The sequence below is a fragment of the Pezoporus occidentalis genome, unplaced genomic scaffold (assembly GCF_034315485.1).
Source record: "Pezoporus occidentalis ecotype Australia unplaced genomic scaffold, CSIRO_AGI_Poc_V1 ctg35, whole genome shotgun sequence".
NCBI classification, from domain to species: Eukaryota; Metazoa; Chordata; class Aves; order Psittaciformes; family Psittacidae; genus Pezoporus; species Pezoporus occidentalis.
In genome coordinates this window covers 1,662,404-1,682,114 of record NW_026915483.1, presented here as the reverse complement: position 1 = coordinate 1,682,114, position 19,711 = coordinate 1,662,404, and the positions used below count along the sequence as shown (strand labels likewise).

General features: G+C 46.7%; 1 protein-coding gene across 7 annotated transcripts in view; it reads left to right on the top strand.

The window, feature by feature from the left end:
• The window catches only part of CADPS (calcium dependent secretion activator), a 211,260-nt gene that overhangs the window by 58,276 nt on the left and 133,273 nt on the right, over nucleotides 1–19,711 (top strand). For all 7 annotated transcript variants that reach the window (XM_062630216.1, XM_062630214.1, XM_062630213.1 and 4 more), the window contains exon 4: nucleotides 16,152–16,232. In XM_062630216.1, the coding sequence (XP_062486200.1) occupies nucleotides 16,152–16,232 (81 nt within the window). The remainder of the gene's footprint in view (nucleotides 1–16,151; nucleotides 16,233–19,711) is intronic.

Below are 19,711 nucleotides of genomic sequence, written 5' to 3'. Positions count from 1 at the left end.
TAAAGTACATTTTGTTTAGGCCAGGTGTCACATGAAGCACCATGAAGTCAGTAGCTCACCCTGGTATCTGGGAGAGCTGGTGTCACAGTGCCTTAAATTTCATGTCATCTGCAGTCAGGGCAGTGATAGATGCACGAGATAATTTAGGGAAGGGCAGCACAGGGCACAAGGGTAGGAGAGCAAGCACATCTGGCCCCCTGAGGCTTCATGCCATGCCAGCATGCCGCAGCAGAAGGGAATCTCTCTACTGTTGCATGGAATTACTGGATATCAATCAAAAGTAAATCACTCCTGTTCAAAGACAGGCAGTTCATAAGAATGGTTAATAATGAAAGTTCTCCTGTGTAGGGGCTGCTGGGAAGGGCTGTGTGAGGCTGTTAGTGAGGGGTGCTGGTGAGGAGGGGAAAAGAAAAATGGGTCAGAGTCCTGCTGGAAAAGGAGTAAATGCCCATTGATAGCATTAAATCAGATGTAACTGAAAATCAATGGGGACAAACTCTGATGTGAATAGGCCTATGCCAACATGAACCCTGCAGAAGGGAAGTGCTGGTACAGCAGCTGACAGCAAGTAACAGGAAGGGATGGGCTCAGAAGAAGTCATCAAGCAGAACAGAGTTCAGCATGAAGCAGGAGCATTGTCTGCTGCAAAACTCTGTCAGACTGTAATGATTCCTGCCTGAAGGTGGAGCAAAATCCATCCCTCTGCTCTGGTGGGGCTGATTTCTGTGGAGAGCTTTTCCAGCTGCCTTGGCACGTCTTCTTGTGAACCCTCCCGGCTGCGTGTCCTGGGGAGGATGTATGGATGCAATTGAACTGGAGATGGGGCCAGTCCTGCTTTGCTACAGCAGTTTGCCTACACTGCTTTCCAGCATCTGAAACAACTTTGGTACCCCTGCTCTTCTCAGGATGCAAACCTGGATCCTCCAGGGTAACTTACAGCAAACCTTAGAGGATGTTCAGCTCCTTTTTTATCCTCTCCATTGGAAAACCTCAGAAAACATTGGGGAATAGCCTCTATAGGGCTTCAGAAAAACTTCTGCTATATCCAGATCTGGGATCTGCATTGGGAAGGTCTTGGGACTCACGCGGAAAGACTAATAGCTTGGCTCACCTGGGGAAATGGACTGTTTGCAAATGTATTAGAGTGATCTTTAACCAGGCATGTACAGGTGCAGTTAAACTGCGGGATCAAAGCAGGCCTGTGCTTGTGATAATCTGGAAGAACTGGGCAAAGGTTGTGACAGCCTTTCTCTCTCCCAAAGGATACACTGGATATTTTTCTATTGGAGAAGTCTGAGTTTTAGTGGAGGCTACAGCCTTAACATAGTGACTGTTGGCTGGATTTTACTAGGGATATACAAGAGATTGCATGGGAAGGGGCTAGTAGTTCATTTTGGGTTGGGAGCCCATCAGTCTCATGTGGTAGGGCAGATTTTGGACACTATGAAGGTATTAGTGTCATTGCTGAATATCGAATCAAAGGAGTTCAGTTGTTCAACTGAACTTTGTTTAGGCTCGTTATTTTATGGTCTTCAGGAGTGTTGAGGTGGGCTCCAAAAAGGAGCCCTGCAGCCAGGCAGATTGGAGCCTGGTCACCGGCAGCCAAAAGCCTTTGCTATGGAAATACCTGGGTTAGGAAGCAGAACTGGGATACATGGATGCTGCATGGCAGTGCAGATGAGGTGACGGCAGCTGAGGGGACACTGCTTTGTCAGATGAAGTTTATTACAAATTCCCATCTATTCAGAAGCAGAAGCTATAAGGTTTGTGCTGTGCAAGTAATTCTTTGTTATACATTTTTAAACATGAAATCTGGTCCAAATGGCAAATATTTTTAGTGTGTGTCATTGTGCTGTTAAGAAAGCTGCCAGCAGCATAAACCTGAATAACTCTGCGTGATGATTGGGGTGGGGATGGGATTACCTTCATTTCAGTGCCAGCCATGCCACAGCTACTGCATGATGTGTCCCCTGCACTGATTTTGGAGGGCACCTGCAAAGGAGATGGTTCACAAGGAGGGGTGACAGGTTTGTGCCAGGTTTCTGTTTGTCCTACCAGTGATGGCAATGAGCAATGATAATGCAGCCCAGGATTGCAAGTGGGCATAGCCTCTGATGCCTCTGCTTCAGCACCAACTGTTGTCCTTGCCTGCTGGGCAAACAGGTTTAGCTGGAGAGGGGAAATAAATCAACTTAAAGAGAAGGATTTTCTGCTTTGCTCATTTTCACCTCCCCAGGCTTAGGTACTTGTTCCTTCTTCAGCTGGTCTCCTGCTTGCATGAGGCAGCATCTTGTAGTTGCTGCTTTCTCTCCATTCATTTTACCTATGACAGAAGCACACATCTGGCACAGCTTGGAGGTGTTCGACCAGGTGTGAAAATGGAGAAGACAGGAAAGTTGCTGGGTTTCTCCTGATGGAATATGGAAGAGGCTATCCTGCATCTCTTGGTTTTCAGCAAGCGCATCCTGTGGAGTGAGCCTGCACGTGATTTGTCATGTAGGCAGATTTGGGAGGAATTAAACATCCTTCAGATTTTTAAGGAACTGGTGAAGTTGTTCAGGAATATTTTACCCTCCACTCGAAATCCCCCCCCAAAAAAGAGTGAGAGGATGGATTTGAGATGGATCTGACTGTTTTAGAAACAGAACAGCTTAGGATTTTTAGATTGCAGAAAATGTAGTAAGAACTGTGGAAATGAATGCTTTCTGAGGGGTGGGATCTCCTGTGGATTTTGCTCAGCCTGTAAGCCAAATGACTAAGTTATTCCCTCAGCTTTCATGCAAGGTCACAGCGTGATCCTCAGTTGATTCCTTTGCATCTGTGAAGCAGCAGGGGCAGGTATCAGAGCGTTTCCCAGCTGTGCCAGCAAGAGTTCTATTGCTGTCCTCCACATTCCTTAGCAAATTGCAGTATTTGGGCCATCAGTCCCATCAGAGGCTGCTTTTTCTTGTTTTTCCAGATGGCTTCAGCTGAAGGGAGAGAGGGATGCAGAAGGAGCTGCTGCTGTTCTTGGCAGCAAGCTGACCCTCTTGGTGGTTGCACACATGCATTATTTTTTCCAGTGCCCTAAGCCCTGCTTTCCCTCCCTTGATTTCCATGGGTTTATTTAATTAATAAGAAATAGAGGGGAAGAATTGCATCTGTAGGTTCCATATGTGTATATTCCTGTGGTTTTATAGCTGGTAGGGTCTGATGGTACCTTCGTCTGAAGAAAAAGTGTGGCTCTAGCAACACAATTTTGACCTGCTTACAGAGGAGAATGTAAAAAACTCTGAATCCCGTGAGAATGCTTCAAGCATTGCTTTTCTCTTTAATCTCTTCATTGAAGCTTTTCTTCATTTCTAAAACGAACCTCAGCTGCACTCTGAGATAGGCAGGTACTCATGCTGCAGGCCTGCAGTCACCATTGCACTCTGGCTAACATCTGGATTCCAGCTGCTTATTGTGCACTACTCTCTGTATGTCCTTTCTGCATATGAAGTGTGTTGCCCTCAGTAGAAGCTTAGAGGGAAGACTGAGGGTCCTCAGCAAGTTTGCCGATGACACCAAGCTGTGTGGTTTGGTTGATACGCTGGAGGGAAGGAATGCCATCCAGAGGGACCTTGACACACTTGTGAGGTGGGCTGATGCCAACCTCATGAAGTTTAACCATGCCAAGTGCAAGGTCCTACACCTGGGTCGGAGCAATCCCAGGCACAGCTGCAGGTTGGGCAGAGAAGAGATTCAGAGCAGCCCAAGGAGAAGGACTTGGGGGTGTTGGTCGATGAGAAAATGAACATGAGCAGGTAGTGTGCGCTCGCAGCCCAGAAAGCAACCGTATCCTGGGCTGCATCAAAAGGAGCGTGACCAGCAGGTCGAAGGAGGTGATCCTGCCCCTCTGCTCTGCTCTCGTGAGACCTCACCTGGAGTATTGTGTGCAGTTCTGGTGTCCTCAGCATAAAAAGGACATGGAACTGTTGGAACAAGTCCAGAGAAGGGCCACAAGGATGATCAGGGGACTGGAGCACCTCCTGTATGAAGACAGACTGAGAAAGTTGGGGCTGTTCAGCCTGGAGAAGAGAAGGCTGCGTGGAGACCTCATAGCAGCCTTCCAGTATCTGAAGGGGAGCCTGTAGGGATGCTGGAGAGGGACTCTTCATTAGGGACTGTAGTGACAGGACAAGGCGTAACGGGTTAAAACTTAAACAGGGGAAGTTTAGATTGGATATAAGGAGGAAATTCTTTACTGTATGGGTGGTGAGGCACTGGAATGGGTTGCCCAGGGAGATTGTGAATGCTCCATCCCTGGCAGTGTTCAAGACCAGGTTGGACAAGGCCTTGAGTGAGATGGTTTAGTGTGAGGTGTCCCTGCCCATGGCAGGGGTGTTGGAACTTGATGATCTTAAGGTCCTTTACAACCCTAACTGTTCTATGATTCTATGACAGGTGAAATGGGATCAGAGAGCAGGTTAACACCTTATTTTTGCAGTGCACTGATATTCAGAAAGCCCAGGAGACCTCTTCGATAGCATAGACTGTAATGCCATACTGTCAGAGTATCCAGTATGTTTTCCTTAACTCCATAAGCAAAAGCCGCCTGCCCTGGGAACAGTTTCAAAGGAAAGAGGTCATGCCTTGCTGAATGTAGTTTGAAACCACATTTTCCCAAAAAGCAGGAGATGAGAGTGCTCCTTGCAGAGAGGAGCTGTCTGGAAGAATTACCATAGAGCTACAATGTGGTCTGACACACCACCCAGCCCATGTCCCATCCCTGCGTCGGTCCTCTTTTGTTAATGGAACTCTGCTGTGCCATCTCCCCTGGCATTCCAGCCCTGCCCTTACCTGCTCTACAGGGTTCAGAGGTGGTGGGTGCTTCTCCCTTTTCTCCAGCTGTGTTGCATCCTGGCATGTGCCAAAGCTGAGGTAGTCCAGCCTGGGTTGGGATGAAGGTGTTGGGCAACTAGTGCTTTATTTGGCTTTAAATGCAAATAATAATTAGTAAAACAGTGTGAAAAACAGCTTTCCACCCTATGGTGCCTTGGCTGGAGGCTCTAACCATACTGAGCTCTAGAGAAAGCTAAGAGCACGTGAAGCCTGGAAGGGGAGCTGGGGGAAAGCAAGTGGTGCTTCCATGAACACAGTGCAAGACCCTTAGGGCAGCACTGGACTCTTGGGGCCCCCATACACAAAATGTTGGGGTTCCTGTCACATACAGTGTCTGCAGAGAGCTGTGTGGGGTTGCAGGCAGTGGTTCAGAATGCTCAAGAGCAAGCTAACTCCATTCGCCATCAGACAGACATCTCATCCCTCCCTCTGGACAGAGCAGGCTGCAGGCAAACAGCTCTTCTGCACTCACCAGCACAGCAGAGCAGTTTGAAAGCTGCATGTAGTAATATTCCACATGGAGAAGGATGTTAATGGCAGGGAATGTGATTGACTGCCTTTTCCTGTCTCTGCTGTGTTACCTCTGTTTAAATCAGCTCGCATTAACGGCGGTTATATTTAACACTGTCTGTCTGCACGGATGAATTTTTAGATTGTTAATTTTAAATTGCAAATTGCTTAATTATGCCTGACTTTTTATAAATATTTGTAACAGGAGTTAATGTTTTCTATTAGGTGTGATACACATCCTAGAAAAAAACTAATTGTTCTCACTGATGTGCACTGGGTCTGGCAGGAGCCCCCAAAGCCTCAGTAATCACTTATCTAAAGGCAATTGCCATTACAACTGATGTGTCAGAAATCGAGGTCTGTAGCCAGGGCAGTCTGTCTGTTATGGTTAGGAAAAGCATTAGGATTCATTTGGCTTTCCAGCAAAAAGAAAATGTTTATTGCTCACATTACATGTTGTGTTGTGCACAGCAGTGTAAAGACCCAACGCTCACGATGCTACATGTTCTCATTATTGTTGGACCCCTGGAGCCTGCTCTGAACATTGATATGAGATGTGGAAGGTTTTAGCCTAGGAGGAATTTCAAATTGGACCGTTTTCAGACACTTTGAACCTCTGGACTCCAAAAGCTCATCCTTGTTCTTTTATGGGGATGCCCACTGGCCAGGCAGTCCATGCTCAGCAGATATTTGTCTTGGTGGGTCTCCTGCAGGGTTTGTGTAGTGAAGGGTAAAAGACCAAACACCCCAGCTTTGTGTCTGCCTGCCTGTCAGCGTCAGCTCTCCATTCCAGGGATGCACTGAGCAAGGGTCGCCAGGGCAGGGAGGTAGAGCATCTCTCCTGGCTGCTCTGAGGGCAGGTCCTCAATCACATCCTCTATAAAGCTGTTGTGCCGAGCTGCCTGGAAGCCTTGTCTCCACACAGATTCATCAGTGCTTAAAAACCGATGAGATGCCGGTCTATGGCAGTAGCCTCCAATGGCAGAAAAAGAGAGAAGCACAAAGCACCATCTGGAACTTGGTGGGTGATTGCTTTGGGGGTTTATCACCCAGGGAGCGTTGCCTTCAGGATGCACCTACAGCTCCAGGCCATGCCTTTACTGCTGCGGGCTGGGTGACTATGGCAGGTCTAGCTGGAGCTGGTGAGCATTGGCACAGCTCACTCAGGTGATTGAAGGGTATCAGGGTCAGGCACATACCGAGTCTAGATTCAGGGTGGGATAGTGCAACACACAGTCTGTATCTTTTTACTGGTTAGAGTAAAGCTAGTGCAGGCCTGGAGCAGCAGTGCTGTGGACCCCAAGCTGTTGTGCCAAGGGAGCTGGTGTGTCCTGCCATGCTGCAGGAGCAGCTGCTTCCAGGCTGAAGCATCTTCTGTAGTTGTTATGGGATCTGTACATGTAAATAATTTATCTTACATTTAATATGGATACATAACAGCATTTTCTTGTTGCATAGATGGATTGCTAGACTCACCGTCTTCACCAGTAAGGTGATGAGGATGATGAGTCCACAGCAGGACTTGCCCCATCTGCTGAGATCTCCCCTTGTGCTGAACTACTCCTCCTCTCACCCAGTGCACTGACTGCTTTTAAAAGCTTCACATTTTTACTCCCTGTGTTTGTTTCTTCATAGCTATACCTCTCACTGCTTTTCTGTGTCCACTTCAATTCTTCTCACGTCCGTGATCCTAGCACAGGTGCCAGAGAATCTTGCAAGGGTGTTGTGCAGGGTTAAATCCCACACAATGGCTTGTGGCTTCACGTAGCCCTTCTTAGTGCTGCCATATATCCGTTTCGTGTCACTGGTTCTTCAGGGGCAGAATAGGTCCTGTTGGAGGGGATCAGACAGTAGAAGAGGTGGCTGTTATTCCCAGTTATTGGAGCTAGGATTTCAATCCCTGTTCCTTGCAGATTTTTTTCATGTTGTTGAATGTCAGTTATTTAAAAACAAGCGGCGTTTCTGAAATACAGTGATAGATTAGATAGGATTGGTATGGCTGAGCATATTGCTTCTGTTTAAAACCAGGAAATTCCCCCTGAAACCTTTGAGTGACTCGGAGCACAACTGTAAAGGCACTGCTTTAAGGTGAGGAATTGACCTTTTGATTAGCATCATATAGTAATTTAGCACCATAATAATGTTTACTTACTAGTCATTAATAATTGTTGTTATGTATTGACAAAAGGGACTTCAGATGTGATGTTACTGCTCTGAATTTTGATAAATTGATACCAGTTCATGTTAGGTGCAACCCAGGTGGATTGAAAATAACCATGATGAGATCAGTTCCCTTCCAGTTCTTTATTGCTGTAGGAAGGGGGTCTGATGGCAGAGATTACTAGAGCAGAGATTACTAGAGCAGCATGGTCCTAGTCATGGGACCAGCAACTTCAGCTCCCTTAAGATGCCATCCGTTGAGAACACATAGCAATCTCTTGGCATGCTGGGGATTTGCTGCCTAGAGGCTTCATTTTACAAACTGCTTTCTCCCTGACCTCATGAGACAGTTTGCTGCATCAAGGCAATGTGAAAAACATCAGCCCATCCAGGAGAGCAGTCTCTTTAGGTTCCTGGCTGTGATAAATCTAAACTTCATGAATACCAAAATGGACTGTAATGGGCAGCACGGCAATTTTGCTATCTTAGTCCTTGAAAAAGTGGGAGCTGTAACCTTCCCTCTGCATTCCCTCTCCTCCTTTTCTGCTGATGCCCAGATGTTTGACATAAAGGGGAACCAAACCCTTACTGTTCATGGCTACAGCCTCTTCTTTTCTAGTTGTTTGCTCAAAGCTTCTACAGAAAAACACCTATCAGCATGCTACTGGAAGAACCAGTGTTGCAATTCAAACTCCAAAGCATGCACCAGCATACCATGAGTATTTATTTTGGAGAACAGCTGCCCAGTTTTGAGCTACATCTCTGTGGCAGGCAAGTTTCTTTCTGAATATGTTTTTTCCTTCAATTTGGTTACCTGTTTTTAATGTATAAAGTGATCATCATGTGAATGATGATCAATAGCTTCTGTTATCTGTGCATTCACCTGTATCATCATCCCTACCAAGCATGGTATGGGTTGCAGCAGAGGAGCTCAGCTCCTGAAGGAGATCTGATTTTGCATCAACAGAGAGGCCAACTAGGGAATTTTACATTCACTGCTGGGGCCTGATCCTCGACCTGTTGTCAGAGCTGGGAATGAAGTTTGCTCAGCCAGGGAGCCAACTACACAAAGACATCTGCAGGAAGCGCTGCACATCGTGGCCTGGGAGCCTAACACCTCTGGTTCAAAACAACTTCTCCTGCAGGAGTGGTATTCCTCTCAGGACATATTCTCATGCTCAAATATGCCACCTCTGCCAAGCATCAGCACATAGACATCTTGACTTGAAATGTGTAAATATGCTATGTAATGCCCATCAGGAACTGCTGCGTTGTGATGTGGAAGGCTTTCAGGTGCCACATCCATAGATGTCAGTCAAAAATCCCTCAATGTGGCATTGAAAAAACAAAGAAAGTCTAAATTCCCTGCTTGAATTGACAAGAACTGAGACCCTGGCCCCAAGCACATTTCAGCATGGAGGGGGGAACTTTTGACTACATGGCTTCATAAATGAGTCTTGCCCCAGCCCTGCCCATTGCATAGACACTGTTGGAGATGTTTCCACATCTTATTCCATCTCCTCTAATCCTGCTGAGTGTCAAGATACTGCAGCCTTGCTGCACCTCATGCAAGTTGCTTTAGCTCCAAAAGCCAAAGCCTGTTTTTAATTACATGACAAATGTATCTACCATTAAGCTTTTAATCAAAAGATGAGGATTTGTGGATAGGAAGATCTTTCTTCCACGATGATTCGGATGAGCTAATTGCAGCTAATTCTAACTGTAAAAATTACTTGGAACTGAACAGTAGTTTTTTGTCATGTGTACAAAATACAGGTGATTCTGCTAACTGGTGTGAAATTCAGCACATTTAGCTTGCTTGCATTTCCTTACAGCTTACAATGTAGTGATCTACCATGAGATGCATCAACCAGTTTCTTCTGGGGTGCCGTAGCTCAGCATATGCTGCCCACATGCCTTCAAGCATACTTATGCAATGCCATAAGAAGAGGGTATTAAGGCATGTTCAGAGGTCAAAGCCTCTGGACAGCTTAGTTTTTAAGCCCTTTCAGCGTTGTACACCTCGCGCAGATGATCTTACTGAGGGATTTGTGGGGTTCAGAAGTTCTCTGGCCACAGATGGAAAGGACATGCCTTGAGAGTGGAAGTGCTCTGCCATCCCTTTTCTTAACAGCTTGCAAAACATTTGCAAAGGCAGGCAGCTCTTTCTTCCCCTCCCTGTTTTGCTGACTCTGTTTTTTCATTTACTTTGATTTATCTTTACACATAAATCTGGAGGCATCTTTGCACAACCTGCTGGAAAGCTGTGTGCTGAGTTTGCTTGTCTCAGCTTTCCTCAGCCCTGCAGCCTGGCAAAGCTGTTGCAGGGGCATAGTCGTAGGTGTCTGTAATGGATATAGCACAGGGGGTTGTCCACTTTTCCTACACAGGATCTGTGCCGAGTGTCTTCTGCCCTTGTCACACCGCTGGCACATGCTGATTGATTCACCAGTGCTCTGCAGATGGGCAGCAGGTACCCATAGGTGCTGCTGCCAGCAGCAAGGAGGGCATGAGAAACCTCTTCCTGCACATGCCACCAGTGCTCCCCTGATACACATTGGGAATCAGCTCAGTTTGTGGGATAAACAGCTATCCAAAAGGCAGCGTTTAGACCAGAGTTAGTTCAAGGCTGGATCTCTTGACCTTGTCTGGTGAAGCAGACAGGGTGCCAGCATCTGCTGGTGATGTGATAGGCAAGAATCTGCACAGCCCATGTAGCTGGTGGAGCACAGTCATTTATAACAGTGTAAGATTCAGCACTTGAGTGAGGAGGGGCTGCTCAGCATCCAGGGAATATTCTCACTGAGGAGTCTAACGCAACCCTAAAGTTAGTGAACCATCAGATGAGTTTTCTCTTAGAGAGGGAAGCGTCAATCCTTACTGAATTATCCATGTCCTTTCTGCTGTTTTAAATCACCCCCAGGACTCCCTGGCTGCTGCAGTTGGAAGTGACTGAGTTCCTGCAGCAGGGCTGACTTTAGCTACTAAACAATGGTGTGAGCTCTTCTCCAGGTAGAGGGGGTTTGTCACCCTTGTGCTGGAGCCTTGGGGCTGTGTAAGAAGCTGGGGCCGATGGGAGTAGGAAGGAAAAGTCTGGTGGAGTAATAGGTGCAGACTGTAATTCCTTGAATTATGGGGAATTTTACATTGTGATAGAAATATTCTGTGTTACTCTGAGCCTAAAAGACTGGTTGAGGAAGTTTGGCCAGAGGAGAAATGTAGCTTCGGGCATCCCTGTCATGCAGAGGCACTAGGAGAGTGGTCTGCCTGGGGTGCATGGGCCTACTACAGCATTGCAATTCAGAGAGCTGGTGGAGAGGATGTGTCCTGCTGGTTCCCTCTGGCTCTTCCAAAAACCTCTCTCAAACTGCATAAGTAGCAGTTGCTGAATCCATGGTCGGACTGTGCTGATGCTGCCAGTTTTGCTGACATGTGGAGTGTGTGACACAGGGAAAGCTGTGTCCTTCCTTCCTCTTCCTCACTCCCACTTCAGATCCCAAGGCATCTGGTGGTCCATGGGTTGCAGTCTGCTGCTCAGAGGATTAACACATTGCCCAGGGCATTGGTGATTTACTGTACTGAGGTAGCTTAACATCATTTACATTCACAATTTAAAAGGCAGGCCAGCATCTCCCCTGAGAACAAGGGAGGGAGCGTTCAGATCCTCCTCTGCTTGCTGCTTCAGAGACATGGGAAGAGGTCATGGCCTCAAGCACTGAGCTGCCTCCCTCATATCTATGTATGGAATATGTACTGTTGGTGGGAAAAGGATGCTACAGAGCAGTCTGTGACCGTGGCATGGAGCGTGTCTTAGAAAGCTGTGTGGTTCATGGTGCCACTCTGTCGCTGCAGTGAGTGGCTTTGGGGCTACATGTTTCCTTTGGCTGGAGCACTCCGTGCTGCTGATGCCACAAGTCGTGAATACACCTGGACTGGTTAATTATTAATTGATGGGGGTTTATGAATTTTTCAGTATTTTCTTTCATTGAGTGTCGCGAAGCAAAACCACCTTTCATGAGGCAAAGATCTCTCCTAACAGCCTACATCAAAGCTGCAGAATTGTCACCCGTATTGTGATCGTGTTCGGCTTTCGCATGCAGCATGTTTGCTTTGAAATACTTAATCAACCATTTGCTGAGCTACAGAGCTCCCAGCATGTCAAAGGATGAGCGCCTTGAAACTTTCTCTTTGAGGCTTTTGGCACCTCTAACCGTGCATGACACAGGTCTTTGGCTGTGTTAATTATTCCTAAACCAAGCTTAGGAAGGACATGAGTGGATCACAGCTTTCATCCTTGTCCTCCACATGGGGAAAATAATTCACAAAGTGTGATTTTCCATTTGCTGGGAAGCAGGGATCAGTATTAGCATGGACTGGCAGGGAGGACTTAAGCTGTTGAATGGTTGCAGTGGTGTCTGGCTGGGGCTGATGACAATTGTACCAACCATACCTGTCATGTCTGCAGTGCATGGCGTAAATGCCAGGCTGATCATTGAAGGCTATACCTGTATGTTGCACCCTGTCATTCTAGATCTGTGCAGCTTAGAATGATGCTGTTTCATTATAAACCCTTGTAGCTTTCCACAACATTATTTCCAACAGTGCTGTGCTCAGTGTGTGATTATAGATCCCATGTCCTGTTTCACTCACTGTGTCTGCTGGGGGCATGCCCCATCAATATGTGTTTGGTGGCATGGCCAGATCCACTTCTGTTATCAACCATCTGCATATGGCATGTCACTTGTGCCACCAGCATCGTCCCCAGGCTGAGCAGGTAACCCTGTCTCAGCCCTCTTGCTGTGACCAGTCTTACAAGGGCTGAACCCTGCTCGGTCCACAGGCAGGTGGGTTGGTCTGAGATGTTAATCTAAGCAAAACTGCTTTGGAGCATGATGAAGGAAAGATTAGGGCAGCCTGTGCCACCCCAGCATCATAGTTGGAGCCAGGGCTCCAAATCAGCAGGGATTGCTGATGGTTTGGCTTTAAGCTGTGGTAAACTGAAGCTGGAGCTTTAAATACATATAACACTGACTCCAAAACCAAGGGAATTTAATGTCTGCCTTAGCACTGTTCATGTGCTTGAGCTGCTGCAGGCGTTTCCCAGGGTGAGTGGAGGTGAGCCTGGGCTCCTGACTTTCAGAACTACAAGGCTCAGGTTGGGTGATACATGGGAGGTCTCTGACACACCAGTCAGGCAGGTTAGGTGTGGATTTGGTAGGTGCATATGTGTCTTGGTGCAGATATTACAGCTTAATTAGGTGGTTTGTTTGCCTCTGCTTATGCTTTTCGCAGGCGTAGGGGGGTTATCTGTCCCTCTGGGATAACACAAGGAAAAGGCTTGCAGTGAATCTGTTTCAGAGTCATGGAAGCAACAGGTTACTTTTGGCAATTAAAACTATCATATGAACATTTTTAAACTCTTTCTTTCACTTCAAAGTTGCTCCTTATTATCAGGTGATAAGTAAAAATCCCTGTCTTCTCCAAGATGTGGTTTTTGCAGTTGAAGGGTCACCATGGGTTAAAGCAGGCACGTGCCCTGCCAATGCATTCAGCACTGTGGTGCTGATGAATTCTGGGTTCTGCTCAGAGTCTGCTCCACTCTCTTTATTTCTATTCTTTTACTTTAGCAACTGTTCTACTGAAATAGATAATCTCTGCAGGGCAGGCAGAGAGAACTAATATTGGATGCCGGTAGACGTATGAAAACATCTAATTTACCAGCAGGCAACTGGGTAATGATCAATTGAGAATTACAAATTATCCATGTCATATATTTGTGGCGTGCTGTTGAAGAAAAGCCCAGCGTGTCTGACAAATCATATCCTGAAATTTATAATACTTTTCACATTTAACTGACTGGGGCAACCTTATGATTTACATCTTTGCTTTTTCTTTTTCATAGCGCACCCATAACATAGTCATAATGCGGAATGAAACTAATTCAATTTCTCTTTGACTTTGTAAATCATTTATGTACTTGGCTGTCATGTATTTGAATGTTAAAGTGGGCTTGAATATAGCAGAAAATAAATAGCTGAATCTCTAGTTAAGAAATTGAGTTTTAATGATATTAGAGCTTGTGTTGCCTTATTTGAATGTTTGGTCTTACATGCCTTACACTTGTCCCTTGCCTTGTATCATGAGCTAAGTATATTTTATGGGTCCTGGCATTGCTCGCAATGTCACCATATAGTGTTATGACCATGTAAAACATACTCTGCTTGCTTTGACGGCAGCAGGAGCCCTTCCCAGTCTCAGGAGCAGGAAGTGGCTGAGCTGTAGCTCTTAGTCACAAGAGGTCTGCACGGACGTGCCAGAAGGACACACAGGCAGGGGCTGCCTCATTAGTACCATTCTGTAGCTAACAAGAAGAAAATGTTCTGTTGGCTACAACAGAGTGTGATTGCTTTCCCAAAGATCAGGATTTGCCATGGAGCTGTCATGCAGAGTCATTGAAAATACAGCCTGGAAAGATGTTTTGTTTCTTTTAAATACCAGGTTACCCAGCTTGGCACCACTAATGAATCTTGGGAAGCACAGCTCTGAAAAGCAATCCCTTACCCGCTCAACCACAACCAAGGAGGCTGCCTGGAGGGTGTTTGTTGCCTCCCAAGAAAAATAACTTTCTGCAGCCAGATCTTTCCGTGACATGTTTTTTGACCTGTAGCATCACTGGAAAACATCTGCAGAAAGTGTGAGGCAGTTTGCTGGCTCATCATCTCACCACAGAACCAGCTCTCCTCCACAGCAGCATCCTTGGTTTCCAGATTTAGCACGTGAGTTATTTTGGGTAGCGTGTGATTAACCTCAATTACTGTAGCTCAGATGGAATTCAAATAATGCCCCTTCTTTCAGAGCCATAAAGAAATGGAAATCTGAGGCTGTACATTTCCTACGCTTAATGAGGCAGCTCTGAGAGTTGCTTGCACGTGGGTGGTTGTGTGATATGTTTGTTCATGGAGAAATTAATGGGAGCAGCTCATCCCAAAAGGTGCTGGTGGTCCATGGCTCTGTGCTGGTTTTGGGATCAGGAATATAAAGATGAAGGCAGCAGGCTGTGTGGTGTGAATGAAACCTGGATGGCCATAGCAGAGATCCCTGAAGCTTCAGTGAATTTGGGTCACGGTCAGGACACTGTGTAATTTTCCTGCTTGAATTAAATCAGTAACAGAGACTTTCAAAAACTAATCAGGAATCTATTTTCTCTCAATCTCAGCTGTATTGAATGTTGGCTCTCTGGAAAATCATCAGTGGTGAAGCAATACGCAGATACACACCTGCACGTGTGCAGATCTACAAGAGGATGTATGAGAGAGAGGAGATGCAGGGTGAGCTGGCAAACAGCTGAGGAGATGCGGTAGAAAGCAATAGTTCTGGGAGAAAGCAGCATGTTTCAGTGCATCCAGGGAGCACTGACACAAGCTTATTGCTCATCAGGCTGAGCATTGAGACTTTTGCCATAGCTGTAACTTTCCAGGCTGCACTGCACCAGCCAAGCCTTTCTTCTGTCAAGCAGTTTGTCTCCAGAGGAGGGTAAAACCCACGGAGGTGGTTAGTGCAACCCCAGGCCAGCAAATAATGTTCATTTATGTGTAGCAGTCAGTGGGAGAGCTGACCTGTGGCAATTGCAGTGGGAGAAGTGACCTGTGGCTTGTGGCAATTGCGTTCACTGGTAGCCAGAAGGGGCTGGTACATTGAAAACAAAGGTGGCATTTGGATGGAGGAGTCAGCCTTCCCACCTGAAGTCACGTTTGCTTGAGGAGGTAAACAAAAACTATGAGGTTTTGCTTGGTTTTGTGCCTCATGGATGGAGCAGTGCTGTGACCACCTCACTGCTGCATGTTTCTAGCCATGTGCAGTGGGCAGAATGACCCCAAAGGAAGCTAAAGGGTGGTTGGAGTCTGGAAAGCAACTGTAAAATCTCCACCTCATTGCAGCAGCTACCAATTCTTCAGGGGCTGGCTGGCTTTTGTGCTTTTTTGTTGTTCTGTAATTTATGTCTGCGTATTCCCACTAAAAAATAACAAACCTGCCGTATGTCCTACTAATGGGAAACTGCAGCAGTCACTGTGCCTTTTTCACATGTGCTGTAATTGCTTGCTTAACTGGCAAAACCAACAGTTTTACTTTCAGAGGACATTTCAGGGCCAGGCAGATGCTGAACACTGAACCACGGGGTCCAGTGCCTTCTGTCTTGGGTGGCAAGAGGGGCAGGGGGTATTAAGCTTGATGATCTGGAGCTGCCATGCTCTGCCCCAGCACAGGGGGAATGTGGCTTCCCAAGCACCAGCAAAGCGGTAGCTTCTGGAGGGCACCAAGGGGTTCAGATAGTCACCATCAAGGCTGCTGTCACCCTGGCTCACAGGGCAAAGTGGGGTGAGGATGCTTAGCCCCAGGAGGCAGCTGGGCAGGCATCAAAACAGGGTCTGCAAAGCCCCTTGGTCATCTCTGCCTTGGGATGGTGAACATTGTGTGTGTCCTTTGTGGGGGCTCTGCTCCCTTTATTCTATACTTCATTGATAATGTGATAGACGTGGTCAGCCTGAAGAGCTGAGTTGTTCACAAAGGTACTGCATTGATTAATTTTTCACCTTGATTTGCCTTTTGTTTTTATACAGCTGGACAACCCAGACGAGCAAGCAGCACAGATCAGACGTGAGTTAGATGGACGTCTCCAAATGGCAGAGCAAATTGCCAAGGTAAAATAAGCCAATATATCTTCTGTATCAGTAAGCTCTTCATATAGAAGCACATAAGTAGTTTGATGCAACCACCAGATCTTGTCCTTCTTTCATACGTTTATTTTCCCAGTAATCACCAGTTAAAAACTAGCAGATCATAGAATCATATAATCATGATTACAAGCGACAGTTATTAACTGTGAACAAAAAAGCAAGCATAGATGAAGCTGATGTGGTATGCATTTCTTGGAATGTCCTGATGAGCTGGGATATTTTAGGTTCCTGCAAAATCCCTTACAAATACTCAACAGTGGAGAAGATATTGTCCTGAAGTGCTCCAGTTAGATCTGCAAGTGCATGTCTAAGCCCTCTTTGTCAAACTTTGATGCTAGGCAGTGATGTGGGTGATGGCATATAGAAAGGAGACAGGAATTGCCCTAATGGTGTTTGTGCCGTTTTCTGGGCTGCTGGGAGCCACACTTCCTTTCCTGTGGGTTGATGGACTATAGATGGAGAGTAACCTTGGATCCTTTTGACATCAGCATGGTTGAGATTTTATTCTCGCTCTAATCAAATGCTGTGAGTCACCAATAAAGCCCTAATGGGGCTGAAGTCACTGGGAAAGATCTGCCTGGCTGCTCTTGGTAATCAAGAAACCATTTCTAGAAGGAAAGGGCTCTAATCAGAGAGATGAAGCTCAGGCTAAGGACCTGCTTTTCAGCAGCAGCAGTCCTAGCATTGATCTATGCCTGGTTTTATGAGGAAGGTCGTATCAGAGCTGTTTGCAACCGCACTGGTATGTGAAAAGTAGAGCACATTCATTTATGGTCAGGCGTCAGCAATGATGCTGGTAGTGCCTCACTAACGCTTCTCTTAAACAGTTACTGCTGCTGCGGCTTTGGGGAGGTGGGTTCTGGTTTTCCCCACTTAGCTGAAGAAAACAGTAAGTTGGCCAAGGTCCACGCGGCCAGACGATGGCACAGCAGCCCAGCTGCAGCTCCTTTCTTCAGCATTTGGCCCTTTGCCGTTTCATTGTCAAGAAAACCTACAGTATTTTTTACGTGCAGCAGATATAAGCCACTGTGTGGAGCACGGCTGCTCCGGTTCCGAGATGGGTAGCCAGGCACTGGGTGCCAGAATGAGATTGCCTGGTTTTGTTGTTTCATTTTCTCTTTATGGCATGTGGGACAACAATATGCATGGGTCAGTGGCAGCCAGCAGAGGCTGCAGCTCCATGAATTATTCCTTGCAAACAGGAATGTGCCATTTCCATTCCTCCCTCAAGGATACTGAAAACAAACCGTGCTGCTGCTGGCCCCGTAAGAGACAGTGAGGGCGAAGAACTCGACACAACCTGACATTTCCCTGTGCAGAACTGAACCTTCAATATATAGCTGTGTATCTTGGAGGGTGTTTTAGAGTAAAAGTGATTTAGCTGTGATCCACTTGGCAGGTATTGATATTTAATCTCCTTCAAGTTACTGCTGCAGGCCTTCTCTCCAGAATGTCAGATCCTGCCAGCACGTGCCTACAAGAAACCTTGTTCTTTCAAACCAGTGTATGCCATCTTTTGGAGGCATCCAAATGACCTTTTGAATCCATCTCTATATCCTCCTTTCCAGGCAAGGCTGTTTTCCCTGCATAGGGCGGGTTTACAACTCAGCTCAGTGAAAGGAGAACGTTTCCAGTTTTATCTCCAATTTGCAGCTTTTAATGCAGATTTGCTGCACCGGAGCTCATGACACCAGCGCTGAGGTGGCCATGCTGAGATTGCACAATAAAGGCAAATTAATGCCTCGTTGATAAATTAAGTCATTCACACTAGGACATTTGAACTTCAGAGGCACCAAAGGCTGTGGAGCCTAATGGAACCTAGGATTGCGGTGTTGCAGAACCAGTGCAAGCCCCGGTTTCATCTCTCATGTGACCTTGCACAGTCACTGTGCTCAGCAGCTTTCCTGCATGTGGACACCAGGGTACAGCTCCGAGTCCTTTTACCTCCTGCTGTGCCCAGGAGAGTGCAGCTCAGCGCAGTGCTGGTGCAGCGCTGGGCAGGGTCCCCCAGCGAGCCCCACTGTCAGAGCAGGTAAGCCCAGCCCTGGACCCAGCCAGCCTGAGGGTCACGCTTGAAGTCCAGCAGATGTTTTAAAGCTGAATCTGAACAGGCTTTTCACTCTGCATGTTGTACTTTTCCAGCAGCTCAATGAGAGCAGCGCTATAGCTGAGAGCTTAGTGATGCCAAGCCAGAGGTCTGTTTTTCTCTGCAGTAGCCAGTGCTCTGCTTCCTGTGGTGCCTTACCCCCTCCAGTCACCTGGCCTCAAGGGCAAAAAGGAGCGTGTGTAGGCAGCTAAATGAGACCTTGACACCAGAGCAACATGTCCATCTGGGGCAGGACTCACTCTGCAGTCTCTTAACTCTGCTTCTCTCTGCACTTGTCCCCATTTCTGGTCCTCCCCTTGCTCCAAGTACACGTGGAGGTGACCAGCACCCTTTCCTGCTGTTGTCTGCATCTCTTTACTGTGTCTTTTTCTTCCCCCAGCAATATGTGCAGTCTGATGGGTACCTTGGGACCACACCTGGACCTATGCATTTCCATCTTCAGACCCGGTCCCAGTTAAATTGTTATGTGCCACTTCAAGCTACCTGGGTTTAGCCTTAGTATGAGAAGTTGCTGGTGGCACACAGTGAAATGTCTCAGTCTTTGCTGCATGTCTGAAGAGGTTTGTGGAGGCAGCACCAAAATTGCAGTCCCTGGAGAGACGAATAGTAGCAGGGTAAAAAAAGCAATAGTGTTTGAACATCATCGCTTCAGCAGTAGTTCTTAAAATCTTCCAAACAGTTGTTTCTGGGTTTTTTCTTTCTTAAAGGGTGGCTTACAGCTTACATAATGCATAGACAATAAAACAGACTGATTAGGTAGTTTATCTTGATGCCAGGTCCCATTTACATGAGGGAATTGCTACCCAAGGTTGGGACTGGGAACAAAAGACTGTATTTTAACTGCTTGGTGCAAGAGCTGTGCTTGTAACAGGTAAGCTATTGAGGACTGGTGCAAAACCTAGTGCAGTGGGCTACTTTTTCAGCAGCCTGATGGCAGTCTTCTAGAAGAAACGTGACCTTGTTTTCTTCTCCAGCCTGCATCTTACAAGCTGCTTTTTACAATATTATGAATTGCCACTAAGATACTTTGACGTCAGCCTTGAGCTCCTTGGCTGCAGATGCTGCCTCGCTGTCATACTCCTTGTACAGCCTCTTGTAACCCACTGAGAGATGTTCAAACCCTGAGTGTATTCAGGGTATGAGCAGAGGTTTCAGAAGACTTAGGGCTGAGATTAGTGATCCTGTCAGAGCTGGAGCATGGGCAGCATTTCAAAGCTGAGAACATACGTTGGAGAACATCACATTTTGCTCTCTCTGTTACCTTTGGGTTTAATGTTTAAATGTCCTGTTTACAACAAGCAGCACTGGAGGGTCTCACAGTGAAAGAGTGTCTTGC